Genomic DNA, 15,197 nt, shown 5'->3' with positions numbered 1-15,197 from the left:
AAGGATTTTCCTTCTCAACCTTTCCCCTTGCTTGAGGTGTGGTAACCCTCTGGTTAAGCCACCATCAGTTGCCTTTCTCTAACAGGAGAGCAGCCTTATGATCCAGTAAGTCTGTGGTGACTTTTATTAGGAGTGATAGACAAGGTGTTAAGCTAAGTCTGTATAGGTGGATGGAAACGACCCCATAGTTTCCTTGAAAGTTTTATCCCTCAGTCAGCATAACAAAAACAATACCTGGCTCTTATCACATTGCTGTCTATGGCAGCTTACTGTGTGCAAACTGACAGCTGTATTTCCTACATTACAACAGTGGCCATGCAATCAAAGTACTTCATTGGCTGGAGAGTACCTTCAAATGTCATGATATTGCCAAATAAATGCAAATCTTAGTTTTGTCACAACTTGACTGGTTGTAGGGTTTAGAATTTTGTAACATGGGTCTGTGGCGTGATCTGGAGATCTGAATCTGGCTTTAATTATAAAGACTCAATCCCTGTGAACATCCATATCGGGGACTTGCATCAATCTTCAAGTCGTCAATCAATCTCAGGGCTTGGGTACAATTCTCCTTCTCACTTTCTTTCTCTTTTGCTCACATTGTCCAGTTAGAAAAAGAAAAATAGTAAGTGCATAGAATTTTGAAACAAACAACTTCCCAAACAAATGGTAGGTGGAGCAAACAGTTTTCTTGCTGCGGGAAGTGAGGTATCCTTGATTCAATGGTGCAAATAAAAGTGACAATCAGATTAAATTTCAATTTGTATGGTTAGCTTGGTAAAATAGGACTTGTATGATTTTAGTATTGTTCACATCTATCAATAACGTGCAATTTAACAGGAAACGATGGATCTTTTGATATTAATAGCACAACTGGGGCTATTACTCTCCTTCGAACCACAGAGTTTCTTCAGAAGGACATTTACAAACTTCTAATTCAGGTGGGTCAATAAAATCCATAAATAACCGCAGCCATGTAATAGGTATAAGGATATGAATATTGAAGGTGCCTGAAGTGTTTTGTACCACTATTTTATGAGAGATATTATGGCATAATCAAGCTGATTGCTTGAGTGGGCAAATCCAACACAGGGTCTGCTGTCCATTTAAGTTATAAAGTCAGAAGTCATATGACACCAGGTTATTGTCCAACAAGTTTATTTGAAATCTCATTCTTTCAGAGTGCAGTTCCTTCATCAGATCGTGTCACCTGTTGAAGGAGCAGCGTTTCAAAAGAGTGTGATTTCAGATAAACCTGCTGGATTATAATCTGATGTCATATGATTTCTGACTTTGTCCATCCCAGAGGACTGCAGATAATGGAGAGTCAGAGTTGAAAAGTGTGGTGCTGGGAAAGATCAGTAGGTCAGACAGCATCCGAGGAGCAGGAGAATTGACGTTTCAGGCATAAACACTTTGTCCACCCCAATCCAACACTGGCACCTCCAAATCATTTAAGTTACCAAGTGTAAAGATGCAGGAATTGTTCAATGTGGGACCCATGGTTTTCAGCAATGTGTCTAAACACATACAGTGTGTCTGAACAATGACTGACTTACACACTGATACAAACAAATATATTAAATGTTTGTCTAAAAACGTTCAAATTGTGCTACTTGAAGTCGTATAACGGTTTATCAATCAGTTCTCTGAAATTAAACTTGAATATAGCGTAAGAGAATAATAAAATGTTTGAGCCTGTGATATTTTTGAAGAAACCTTGGGAAGATGATTACAGGATAATTGAAGTTATGTGGTTCATGGTAACATCCCTAGCACTAGGCCAGGCATACATGTTTGAACCCACCTATGCTAGAGGTGTGTCATAACATGTCCAAATAGATTGATTAAAAATATAAGTTGTGTTAATGCATAAAAATAAAATTAAAGTAATTTTGCAATACTAATTGATTAAAAATAGGTTGATTAAAATACAAGTAATGTTAATTGCGTAAAAATAAAATTACAGTAATTCAGCTATACTAGTAGCTGACTTCTTGATAAAGAGATTGCAAAGTTCTTTGATGATTCAACATGTTTTCCATTGGAACAGTAAAACAAGTACCAACCCTATGATTCCCCAGCACCTGATGTTTTCAGCAGAGATGTCAGATTTTCTCAGAGGGAGAGGAGCTGTTGTAATGAGTTGATCTCTATCATACACCTTCCCTCATCTTCCTTTACTGGTATACTATTGGCTGAAGATTGAAGATCACCGTTTGCATTTGCGCTGAGCTGGAAGCAAAGATCAAGCAGTATTGAGGAAAGAAAGATTTGCATTTATATAGTACCTTCCACTATAGCATTTCAGCATGTCCCAAAGCACCTTGCAGACAATAAAGTATTGCACAGTAAATAATTTGCGTACATCAAGGTCCTACAAAGATTAATGTGACTGTGAATAATCCATTTTTGTGAAATTGGCAAAGGGATAAATATTAACCAGAACACCAGGGAGGTCTCCACTTCTCTTCTTTGAAAGAATTCCATGGGACTTTAAAACTTAAGAGGATTGATCTGTGCATTGTAATGTCTGCACAAATTAATTAGGAGCAAGAGTAGGCTATTTGGCTCCTTGATTGCCCTCTGCCTTTCAATAAGATCACGACCGATGTGATTGTGGATTGAGAGTGTGGTGCTGGAAAAGCACAGCAGGTCAGGCAGCATCTGAGGAGCAGGAGAATCAACATTTCAGGCATAAACCCTTCATCATGTGATTGTGGCCCCAACCATTCACTCATCTCTGAAAGCCTACCAAGAATCTACCTCTGACTTAAAAGCATTCAACAAATCTGCTTCCACCGTCCTCTGGGGAAGACAGTTCCAAAGATTCATGACTCCCATCACCATCTCTACCGTAAATAGAAGCCCCCTGATTTTTACACTGTGCCCTCTGTTTCTAGTCTATGCCACAGGGGAAACTTCCTTTCCACCCTAGCAAACCTCTCAGGATCTTATATTTCTGAATAAGCCAAGGTCTATATTTTTCTCAACTCCAGTGAGTATCATAAGATGAACGTCCCTTATTCAAGGTTTCAGTTGGTGAATTTTCTCTGAATTGCCATTTACGTTCTTTGGTAAATAAAGAGACCAAGATTGTTCAGAGGAAAGGTCACCGAACTCAAAATATTAATTTTGATTTCTCTCCACAGGTGATGCCAGACCTGCTGAGTTTCTCGAGTTCTTTTTGCCTTTGTATCAGAACTCCAGCATCTGTAGTTCTTTGTTTTATTTCTCGGTATATATTCTATTCCCCTAGAAATAAACAACAATGTTCTAAAAGCCTGCTTAATTATATGCTGTACCTGCAGACTAACTTCATGTAATTCATGTACCAAGGTACCCAGGTCCCTCTGCACCTCAAAGTTCTCTTTTTATTTAAATAATATGCTGCCTTTCTACTCTTCCTGCCAAAGTGGACAATTTATATTTTTTGATATTCTCTATCTACTGAAGTGTTGCCCTCTCACTTAACCTCATACTTTTTAATTGCGTATGTTCTTTTCACAACTTCATAATTTGAACTTCTACGGGTCGTATTTCTTTGGAGGAAAGAAAGTCTGAATTCTCATTGAAATCAGTGTCCATGCATTACCATCATAACTAGCTAGGGATTCAATCTTCTACAGGGATTCATTGAAGTTGCTGTTACTCCAAAACAGTTCAATGTGTTTTTTCTAATCAAAAAATATTTGGACTTAGAACTTCCACAGTAATGCAGCTGAAATGGTAATCTTAGTGAATATAGAGTGCACCATCCCTTTCCACAGTGCACTGCATTGGTGCTTTTGAATCCTGTGTCATTGCAAAAATCAACATGTGTTCCTTCAGATGCAAATAGTGAAATGTAACAATGCAGACACAACTCACCTAGATGTTTTGTTGTGATTCATCCAAGGCCTCAGAGGTTAATCCGGATGTTGATGCACAAACGTTTATGACAGCTATGGTCACAATCCAAGTGGTGGATCTCAACAATCATCGCCCCACTTTTTATGGTGAGAATGGTCCCCAGTCACAATTTGAGATCACAATGCATGAACATCCCCCGGAAGGAGAGATACTGCGCGGACTGAAAATAACAGTAAATGACTCTGATCAGGTTTGTCTACTTGTTTGACATTTGAAGTTTACAGTGTGCATCACAGACTAAATTTGAGAGGGCACGATTTGGAACGAGAATTCCATTTTATGAATTTTCATGGAATTGCAAAATGGTCTCTGCCAGCATCCCTTTAAAATTATCTCACAAATAGATTGCCATCTACTGGTTTAAAAAAATCCTTCAAAATCTCTGCTCTTAAGTGATGTTAGAAATATTTGCAGTGAAGTTTGTTTTTTTATTTTTATCAGTCAGTTGATAATATTAGTCATTCTAAATATTCTGTACCTGTTTCTTGCTTTTAACAAAGTATTTTCTGTTGACACACTTGGATTTTCTGGGTTGCTGTTCAGATTGACACCTGAGTTATATTGGAAACCAGGAGTATCCTTTATTACTGCAAGTCAGCTTGGCAAATCATTGACACCCAAACTAAAGCAGCATAAGTGGTATCTTTGCTGATCTGGTGGCAAGTGGAATTTAGAGGCGAAGTCTCCCAAGCAATGAAAGTCATCTTCAAAGTAACAGACATCACTTGTTAAGTGGTCAAAGCAAACTCACAGATTGAGTACTGTGAGCACAAGTATTTCACATAACTAGACAAGCGCGCAGGAAAGTGTGAGAGGTCAGTGCTTTACCTGTCATTTGCTCAATCCCCCAGATCACTTGCTTTGCTTTCACTGCCGAGTTCCAGGAAACACATGAAACTTGTGCACCCACTGTTATAGAGTTGTAGCCATAGAATCATAGAGATCCACAGCACAGAATAAGGCCCTTCAGCCTATCATGTCCATGCCAGCCATAAATAACCACCTAACAGTAAATTGTTCAGACCCAACACAGGTTCCTTTGGGATTCAATGAGGCACTTCCAGTTAGAGTAAATGCCCATTATGCCTCACTCTCTGTCTCCTACTGCTCAGTTAATTTTTTAATCAAGTCAATTATTAACCTTCAATTCCATGGGCTTCCAATGTAACTACTATTTTTGTTATGAGGGACTTTATTGATGTTTTTTCTGGAAATAGGCATACCCCTTGACCATTGCTTTAGCCACTTCTTCAAAACAATCCTATTAGCTTAATTAGACATCATCTTTACACATCAATGCTAGCTCTCTCTGCTTAGATGGACAATGTTTACAATCTCTCCATCTTTAAGCAAAGACTTGAGAAATTATAGAATGCAGTAAAACTAATATACCATGATCATGTATTGAAAGCAACTAATTTCTGAGGGTTTATGCTTCCCTGTAAAACAGTGAATTTTGGAGTGAGTGTGCACTCTTATGGTAGTAGAATGTCCAGTCCCTGCTAATCTATCATTAAGGCTCCTAGGTGGCCTTGAGGAACTTGTGTGTCCTAACTGGACTTGTTTGTCTTATGAAGGACTAATGTCTGTTTGGGACCATTGGAGGACACACCTGTCTGATTCATCAGCCCAATACTGTATAACGGATTGTAGGCTTGTATTTCATTTCCTGAATTTTGTTGACTGAATCAAATTTAAATGACAATTAAACCTTGGCTAAAAAATGTCAGTGAGTGCTCAAAGGCTTCATAAGTAAAAACCTCCCTATGCCAAATATTAAAAGGGCATGATGTTTAAACAAAACAATTTCCCTAGACCAGTTTTCATTTGTTTACAATTGTATAGGCATTTTGCTGTCATGGCTGTGAAGGATTCAGAAAATTGTGCAGAAATCTTCAGTAAAGAAAAGATTTTCTAAACATCTTCCTTAGGACAGAATTTCTTTAATGTGCTGGCAGTAATAAATACAGACCTAACAAATCTCTGACATTTTGACTTCAGGGAACAAATGCACAATTCAACCTCAGGCTAGAGGGCCCCGATGGTATTTTCCGCATTATTCCCCAAATTGTCATCAATGAGGCACAAGTCACAATAATAGTGGAGAACTCGACTGCTATTGACTATGAAATAATCCAATTGTTTCGTTTTAAGGTAAGTGAATTATACTATCTGAGCAACTTTTGTCAAATTTATTTTAGTTTTGGAGATTTTGCAACTTCAATTAATGCATTGTCACTTCCCTTTAGCTCCTTGCTATTGAATCAGACACTCCAGAAAAGTTTAGTTCCACGGCTGACATTATCATTCAGCTGCTGGACACAAACGACAATATTCCTAAATTCACTTCCGAGTTCTACATTGCACGGATTCCAGAAAACTCTCCTGGGGGTTCTCCTGTTATATGTGTTACGGTAAGTGAAGGATATTTGTTCGATAATCTTGCAAACATTTATTTTAAGTAGTTCCCCTGGTGGCTCAGTTGGTTGAGGCAGTGGGCTAATTAAACTCCCTGATCTGCCAGTCCCAAATTTGACATCTAGGGTTAGATTTTCCACTTGGGGTTGGGGCTACAATGTTGGATCAGATGTGCATCTCCATAGCCACCCAACACTGGCCATTAGTAGCCAGAGGGAACACCCACTGTTCCATTAAGGATGGTGGGATGGTTTGCAAGCCTTGATCCTTGGTGAGGTGCTAATTACTGAAGAGGGAGAAAAAGAGAGAGCACTTCACAACAGAGGTGACTTCTGAAATGCTATTGGGCCACAAACATGAAGGGGGAGTCCTCTAGCTATAGACGTGGCCCATTAGTCATGTCTACTGGAGTTGGGGGTCCCTTGTGGGTTAAAGCAGTCACCTCTACCTTGTCCTTTCATTTCCCACTCCCTCCCCTCAGTGCCTATGTTTCAGCTGCAAATCTTGTCTCATCTGGAGTTGGAAAGTTCCAGCAAACCGGAAATGTTAGCCCCTTACCTACCCCAATTTGTGAAAATGTCTCAGCAATGGGATGATTCCTGCAAACAAGGGAGGCACTTCCGGGTCTCATTCCATTGGCCTTAGTTAGCTGACCTCAGCCCAGCAGTATGATTGTTTGTAAGGCTCCTTGGTATACTGCAACACGTGACTCCTACCCAGTATTCATTGGGTCGTAACACAGTGGATGGATGTGGGATTGGGACCCTGTTGGATTGCTCTTCATTCTTGAATAGCCTGATTAGAGCATCCTGCTGCGAAATCCAAATGAAATTAAATTAGGGTTCCCTTGTCATAATCTTGCCTCCTCTAAATGGATTCAACAACGGCCATAGGCACTGATTTTCGCAAACCAACTTGATAGGTGGCACGGTGGCTCAGTGGTTACCACTCCTCCTCACAGATCCAAGGATCTGTGTCCAATTCCAGCTTCGGTTGACTGTCCGTGTGGAGTTTGCACATTCTCCTCATGTCTGCGTGGGCTTCCCACGGGTGCTCTGGTTTCCTCTTACAATCCAAAGATGTGTAGGTTAGGTGGATTGGCCATGCTAATTTGCTTGTAGTGTCCAGGGATGTGTGGGTTAGGTGGATTAGCGTTTGGAAAATACAAGGATAGAGGGGGAGTGTGGGTCAGGTGATATGTCTTCAGAGGGGAGGTGTGGAACTGGATGGACCCAATGACCTGCTTCCATGCTGTAGGGCTTCTATGATCAGAAAATCTTCAGTGAGTGAAGTCCAATATTAAATGGTCACTACCAGGGCTTCCCCACAATTGGGTTCCCTGGCAGTGACATCCCAACCATGGAGTGAGAGAGAGTTGCCAGTTCTGAAGAAGGGTCACTGGACCCGAAATGTTAACTCTGCTATCTCTCCACAGATGCTACCAGACCTGCTGAGTTTGCCCAGCAATTTCTATTTTTGTTTGTAATTATTTTAAGGTGTTTACTCAATACAACATAAACCAACAGTATAAACTTTTTATCCATTAACACCGTAGGGGTGCTCCCTAACTCTTGATTATAATCCAATGCTTCCTTGAAGTTGATGTATTTAGGAAACTTTACAAATTATTTTATGACCTTCTTAAAGAAAATTAGTTTCACAGGTCCATCTGAATCTAGTTTGAAATTCAAATTCCAAAATGTAATAGATATGTATTAAGCACCTTTTATTATATAATATTTAATAGCCATTTCTATTTTCCCTGCCATCACAAACCACATATAAAGTAACTGGATTCATATGTAAATTAGTCCAGCAAGGTTAGCAAGACTCCTATCCTGAGGGATGTTAGTGAACAATTCTGATTGTACAACAATACAATCAATATAATCATCCTCTGGTGCTGGCCTATAAATCTCACTGATGAAATTTTGACTTGTGACCTATAGATTGTTAATCCAGCAGCTGCAGCAACCTTTTTAATAACTGACACCAACAGGATCAGGAGTGTGTAATTGATCAAATATTCTGAATAATCAATCATGCAGTAAAACCTGCCCAAGCAAAGTTTCGAGATATCAACAACAAGAACAGAAATTGCTGGAAAGCTAAGCAGGTCAGGCAGCATCTGTGAAGAGAAATCATAGTTAATGTGACCCTTATTCAGAACTGATGGTAGGTAGGAAAATATGGGGTTTTATGCAGAAGATAGGTTCCTGGAGGGGGTAAGGAGTAAATGATAGGTGGATGTAGAGCCAGAGAGAGAGAAAAACCATTGGACAGACAAAGGAGTGGATAATGATTTGGCTAGGAGGACAAATAGCTGTTAATGGAGACTGTTAGTGGCTAACAATGCGTTGTGTATAATAACAGACTATGTATTACAAGGTTGTGTGTGTGTGTGTATATATATATATATGCTAGGATACAGGAGACTTCAAGCTTTAAAGTTGTTGAAATTGATATTGTCCCAAAGGCTGCAGGGTCCCCAAACAGAAATTGAGATGCTGTTGTTCAAGCTTATGCTGAGCTTCACTAGAGCACTGTAGCAACCCCCAGACAAAGATATTGGCCAGGGAACAGAGTGATGTGTTGAAGTGGCAGGCGATTGGAAGCTCACGGTCGTTTTTGTGGGCAGACCATAGTTGTTCTGCGAAGTGGTCACCCAGTCTATGATTTGTTTCCCCTGTGTAGAGGAGACCACACTGTGAGCACCAAATGCAATAGACTAGATTGTGTGCAGTGCAAGTAAAGCGCTGCTTCACCTGGAAGGTATGTTTGTGTTCTTGGATACTGAAGAGGGAGGAGGTAAATGGGCAAATGTTATACCTTCGGTGATTGTAGGGGAGGGCGCCGTGGAGCTGTCAGGAGGTGTTGGGGTGACGAGTGGACCAGGGTATCCCAGAGAGAACAGTCCTTGTGAAAGAAAGACATGAGAGGGGAGGGAAATATGTGTCTGGTTGTGGCATCTCGTTGGAGGTGGCAGAAATGGTGGCTAATGATCTTCTGGATGTGGATACTGGTGGGATGGGAGGTAAGGACAAGGGTAACCTTATTACTGTTGTGGGAGGAAAGAGAGGGGGCGGGGGTAAAGTGCAGGTTGGACCCAGATGAGAGCCCTGTCCTGGGGAATCCTCGGTTGAGGAAGAAGGTGGACATTTCAGAGGCTCCCTTGTTGAAGATGGCATCATTGGAACAAATGCAACAGATATGGAGGAACTGGGAGAATAAAATAGATCTTTTATAGGAAGCAGGATATGAGGATATATTGTCCAGGTAGCTGTGGGAGTCAGTGGGTTTATAGTGGATATTGGTGGCTAGTCTATCCCCAGAAATAGAAACGGAGATGTCGAGAAAAGGGAAGGGAGGAGTTAGAGATGGACCAGGTAAAAGTGAGAGCAGGGAGGAAATTGGAAGTGAAATTGATGATCCTTTCCAATTCCGGAATGAGAAAGGGAAACAGCACTGATGATATCATTGATATATCAGAGAAGGAGTTGTGGGTGGGGGCTGGAATAGGACTGGAAAAGGATTGTTCCACATACCCCACAAAGAGATAGGCATAACTAGGGCCCATGTTGATACCCATGGCCAACCCTCTGACCTGAAGAAAATGAGAGGAGATAAAAAAGATGTTGAGGGTGAGGACGAGCTCAGCCAAGTGGAGGAGGGTGGTTGGGGTGGGGACAGTTCGGGCCTTTGGTCCAAGAAGCAGAGAGTCCTGAGACCATGCTGGTAGAGGTGGATGTCTGGAGGGATTGCACATCCATGGTGAAGAGGAGGCAACTGGAGGGATTGCACATCCATGGTGAAGAGGAGGCAACTGGAGCCTGCAAACTGGAAATTCCAAAACTGGTGTAAGGCATCAGAGGGCATGAACATTCCTCAAAACATCTGTGTAAAATCATCAACACACCTCCTAAAAGCAGAGTAAAACATACAGTAAATAACAGAAACGTGGGCGGCACGGTGGCTCAGTGGTTAGCACTGCTGCCTCACAGCAGCAGGGTCCCAGGTTCAATTCCAGCCTTGGGCAGCTGTCTGTGTGGAGTTTTCACATTCTCCCAGTGTCTGTGTGGGTTTCCTCCCACCGTCCAAAGATGTGCAGGTCAGGTGAATTGGCCATGCTAAATTGCCCATAGTGTTAGGTGCATTAGTCAAAGGGAAATGGGTCTGGGTGAGTTGCTGTTCGGAAGGTCGGTGTGGACTTGTTGGGCCAAAGGGCCTGTTTCCACACTGTAGTGAATCCAATCTAATGCAGGAGGTATACACAACACTGTTATACTTCATTTACAGCATAATTGTGTTAGATCATGGTATTTGGTGTATATAATTTTTGCCAGTTTATCAAGGGTGCCATTTGATTAGGTACCAGTTAAAACAAAGTTTGCTGTACATCTATTGGCATTTGAAGTGACCCTCCTTTAGTACACATCTTCCCTCTTGCTCACTAATGTCAATTCCCTTTATGTTGGTAAATATATTTTCAAAATAAGCCTAAGGTATACAAGAATTCTTATTTTCTGTTCTAAACTTTATGAACAAAACAAATGGAATTTGGAGAACAAAAGTAAGGGAACAATTCAGATGTAAGGTAGCAATTCAGGTCATTGAACCATTCAACATGTGGCATTAAGTGACTGCGAGCTGCTTTTTCTATTTAGTTTTGTAGCATGCTGGTAATTAACTATCAAATAGATAATTATATAAATAGTATTTATGTTGTCATAATCCTAGAATTTGATTATCTTCACAGGCAAATGATGCCGACTCAGAAATGTGGGGAGATGTGAAGTATTCCATATATGGAACAGGAGCTGATCTGTAAGTAATGTTTTTGATTTGCTTTTCATTTCACAGAAAAGGTGGAGGGATGGGTAACACAATTTTTGCAATTAGAAACAAAATCCAGTTAAACAAAACTAAAATTGCTTGGATTTTGATTGGATTCTTCCCTTGACAGATACACTGGCTTGCTGAATAAGTATCTGGGAAGTCTGTTTTCCTCATTTATTTCCAAATCTAATGTAAATTGCATCAAAATGCAAGACTCTTCCTTTTTTTAAAGGTATTTTTAGTGAAAAAAGAAAATTTTAAAGATTTTTTTACAAAATTACGAAAGTAATACAAACAAGTGTAAGCACCAATATAGAATTAAATAAATAAGAAAAAAAATAACAAAAAAAGGGAAAAAAACCCAACTAACACTAATGTATCCTACAAACAACCAAAACATAAAATAGGATATCATACATTACTAGCAGTAAACAACCAAATAATTAAATAACTAGATACATGCTCAAAATAGATTTACATCAAGAAATAATAAAACCCAAATTTATATGGGATTCCTCCTCCCGGGGATCCCCGAACCAGCCAGGATCATTACCACAGCCAAACAAAAGCTCTGGACAGTATGGCCGAAATATCTGTGTCGATATAGTTCAAAAGGGCTGCCATGTTTTATATAAATGCAAGACTCTTCTATGCAACACCATGATTGGAACAGTAACTCTTGCCTCCACATATGTGCAAACAAGTGAACATTTACCAGATCTTCCTGTGAAGAAAATTCACCTTTTCAGTTTTGTAGCATAAATCATTTTCCAGTCTGTCAACATCACCTGATGAACTATATACATTCTCGAGTTCAACAAGAGAAGCTTTCTTATGAAAAATGAAATTATGAATACGTTCTGGGCTGATACGTTCTGCAGTGGAAGTGGATATTACTTGTGGAGAATTTGTTACAGGAGGAAAAAATTGGGGTGGAACTTAAATCCAACATACTTTCACCCAGTTGGCATCACAGCTCAGATTTTGATTAGAGGAATCAAGCTGGTATTCCACCCAGTCTTCCTTTATCTGGAGCTAGGTTTGAGTGGAGAGAGGGGATATGTTTTGGTGTAGGGCATGACTAGGGTTTGCTCACTAGTGTTAGGTGCATTAGTCAGAGGGAATCTTGAGTTAGTGTGCTCTCACTTTAAGCCCAATAAAGACAACTATTGACAGTGAGCATCATAAGACCATAAGACATAGGAGTGGAAGTAAGGCCATTCGGCCCATCGAGTCCACTCCGCCATTCAATCATGGCTGATGCACATTTCAGCTCCACTTACCAGCGTTCTCCCCGTAGCCCTTAATTCCTCTAGACAACAAGAATCTATCAATCTCGGCCTTGAAGACATTTAGCGTCCCGGCTTCCACTGCACTCCATGGCAATGAATTCCACAGGCTCACCACTCTCTGGCTGAAGAAATGTCTCCACATTTCTGTTCTGAAATGACCCCCTCTAATTCTAAGGCTGTGTCCACGGGTCCTAGTCTCCTCGTCTAACGGAAACAATTTCCTAGCATCCACCTTTTCCAAGCCATGTATTATTTTGTACGTCTCTATTAAGTCTCCCCTTAATCTTCTAAACTCCAATGAATACAATCCCAGTATCCTCAGCCGTTCCTCATATGTTAGACCTGTCATTCCAGGGATCATCCGTGTGAATCTCCGCTGGACACGTTCCAGTGCCAGTATGTCCTTCCTGAGGTGTGGGACCAAAACTGGACGCAGTACTCCAAATGGGGCCTAACCAGAGCTTTATAAAGTCTTAGTCGTACATCTCTGCTTTTATATTCCAACCCTCTTGAGATAAGAGACAACATTGCATTCGCTTTCTTAATCACGGACTCAACCTGCATGTTTATCTTGAGAGAATCCTCGACTAGCACTCCCAGATCCCTTTGTGCTTTGGCTTTATTAATTTTCTCACCATTTAGTCTATGCTTTTATTCTTTTTGCCAAAGTGCAAGACCTCGCACTTGCTCACGTTAAATTCCATCAGCCATTTCCTGGACCACTCTCCCAACCTGTCTAGATCCTTCTGTAGCCTCCCCACTTTCTCAGTATTACCTGCCTGTCCACCTAACTTCGTATCATCGGCAAACTTTGCTAGAATGCCCCCGGTTCCCTCATCCAAATCATTAATATATAATGCGAACAGCTGTGGCCCCAGCACCGAACCCTGCGGGACACCGCTCGTCACCGGCTGCCATTCTGAAAAAGAACCTTTTATCCCAACTCTCTGCCTTCTGTTTGACAGCCAATCCTCAATCTATCCCAGCAGCTCACCTCGAACACCATGGGCCCTCACCTTGCTCAGCAGCCTCCCGTGTGGCACCTTATCAAAGGCCTTTTGAAAGTCTAGATAGACCACATCCACTGGGTTTCTCTGGTCTAACCTACTTGTTACCTCTTCAAAAAATTCCAACAGGTTTGTCAGGCATGACCTCCCTTTACTAAATCCATGTTGACTTGTTCTAATCAGACTCTGCTCTTCCAAGAATTTAGAAACCCCATCCTTAATGATGGATTCTAGAATTTTACCAACAACCGAGGTTAAGCTGATTGGCCTATAATTTTCCATCTTTTGCCTTGATCCTTTCTTGAACAAGGGGGTTACAACAGCCATCTTCCAATCATCCGGGACCTTTCCTGACTCCAGTGACTCTTGAAAGATCTCAACCAATGCCTCTGCTATTTCCTCAGCCACCTCTCTCAGTACTCTAGGGTGTATCCCATCGGGGCCAGGAGATTTATCAAAATTAAGACTTTTTAACTTTTCTAGCACTATCTCTTTCGTAATGGCAACCATACTCAACTCAGCCCCGTGACACCCTTTAATTTTTGGGATATTACTCATGTCTTCCACTGTGAAAATTGACGCAAAGTACTTGTTAAGTTCTCCTGCTATTTCCTTATCTCCCATCACTAGGCTTCCTGCATCAGTTTGAAGTGGCCCAATGTCTACTTTTGCCTGTCGTTTGTTTCTTATGTACTGAAAGAAACTTTTACTATTATTTCTAATATTATTGGCTAGCCTACCTTCATATTTGATCCTCTCATTTCTTATTACACTCTTTGTTATCCTCTGTTTGCTTTTGTATCCTTCCCAATCTTCTGATTTCCCACTGTTCTTAGCCACTTTATAGGATCTCTCTTTTTCTTTAATACATTTCCTGACTTCCTTTGTCAGCCAAGGTTGTCTAATCCCTACCCGGTTAATCTTTCTTTTCTTGGGAATGAACCTCTGTACAGTGTCCTCAATCATACCTACAAACTCCTGCCATTTTTGCTCTACTGTCTTCCCGGTTAGCCTCTGCTTCCAGTCTATTTTAGTCAGTTCCTCTCTCATGCCCTCATAATTACCTTTATTCAACTGTAACACCATTACATCCGATTTTGCCTTCTCCCTTTCAAACTCCAGACTGAACTCTACCATATTATGGTCGCTACTTCCTAAGGGTTCCCTTACTTTAAGATCTTTTATAGAGTCTGGTTCATTGCAAAGCACTAGGTCCAGAATAGCCTGCTCTCTTGTGGGCTCCATGACAAGCTGTTCCAAAAAGCCATCCTGTAAGCATTCCATGAATTCCCTTTCTTTAGATCCACTAGCAACATTATTTACCCAGTCCACCTGCATATTGAAGTCTCCCATGATCAATGTAACCTTGCCTTTCTGACATGCCTTCTCTATTTCCCGGTACATGTTGCGTCCCTGGTCCTGACCACTGTTAGGAGGTCTATACACAACTCCAATTATGTTTTTTTTGCCTTTGTGGTTCCTCAATTCCACCCACACAGACTCCACATCATCCGACGCTATGTCATTCAATACCATAGATTTAATTTTGTTCTTAACTAACAAGGCAACCCCACCCCCTCTGCCCACCTCTCTGTCTTTTCGATAAGTTGAAAAACCATGGAGGTTTAACTGCCAGTCCTGACCCCCCTGTAACCAAGTCAGCTCAATATTGACCACAGATTATCTTCAGCAGATTTAAAATGGGAAAAATAGCCTGAGCAGCTGACAGCTCAGT

General features: G+C 40.9%; 1 protein-coding gene across 3 annotated transcripts in view; it reads left to right on the top strand.

Moving 5' to 3' along the window:
* LOC122541871 (cadherin-related family member 1) overlaps positions 1 to 15,197 on the top strand; it is a 42,177-nt gene that overhangs the window by 13,209 nt on the left and 13,771 nt on the right. For all 3 annotated transcript variants that reach the window (XM_087982310.1, XM_043679022.2, XM_043679023.2), the window contains 5 exons: positions 838 to 938; positions 3,896 to 4,099; positions 5,911 to 6,063; positions 6,159 to 6,323; positions 11,084 to 11,151. In XM_087982310.1, coding sequence (XP_087838436.1) covers positions 838 to 938; positions 3,896 to 4,099; positions 5,911 to 6,063; positions 6,159 to 6,323; positions 11,084 to 11,151 — 691 coding nt within the window. The remainder of the gene's footprint in view (positions 1 to 837; positions 939 to 3,895; positions 4,100 to 5,910; positions 6,064 to 6,158; positions 6,324 to 11,083; positions 11,152 to 15,197) is intronic.

The sequence above is a fragment of the Chiloscyllium plagiosum genome, unplaced genomic scaffold, assembly GCF_037043375.1.
Source record: "Chiloscyllium plagiosum isolate Xiang-an unplaced genomic scaffold, Cpla_swu_hap1 HiC_scaffold_43, whole genome shotgun sequence".
Classification (NCBI taxonomy): domain Eukaryota; kingdom Metazoa; phylum Chordata; class Chondrichthyes; order Orectolobiformes; family Hemiscylliidae; genus Chiloscyllium; species Chiloscyllium plagiosum.
This window is presented reverse-complemented; position numbering and strand designations above follow the sequence as displayed.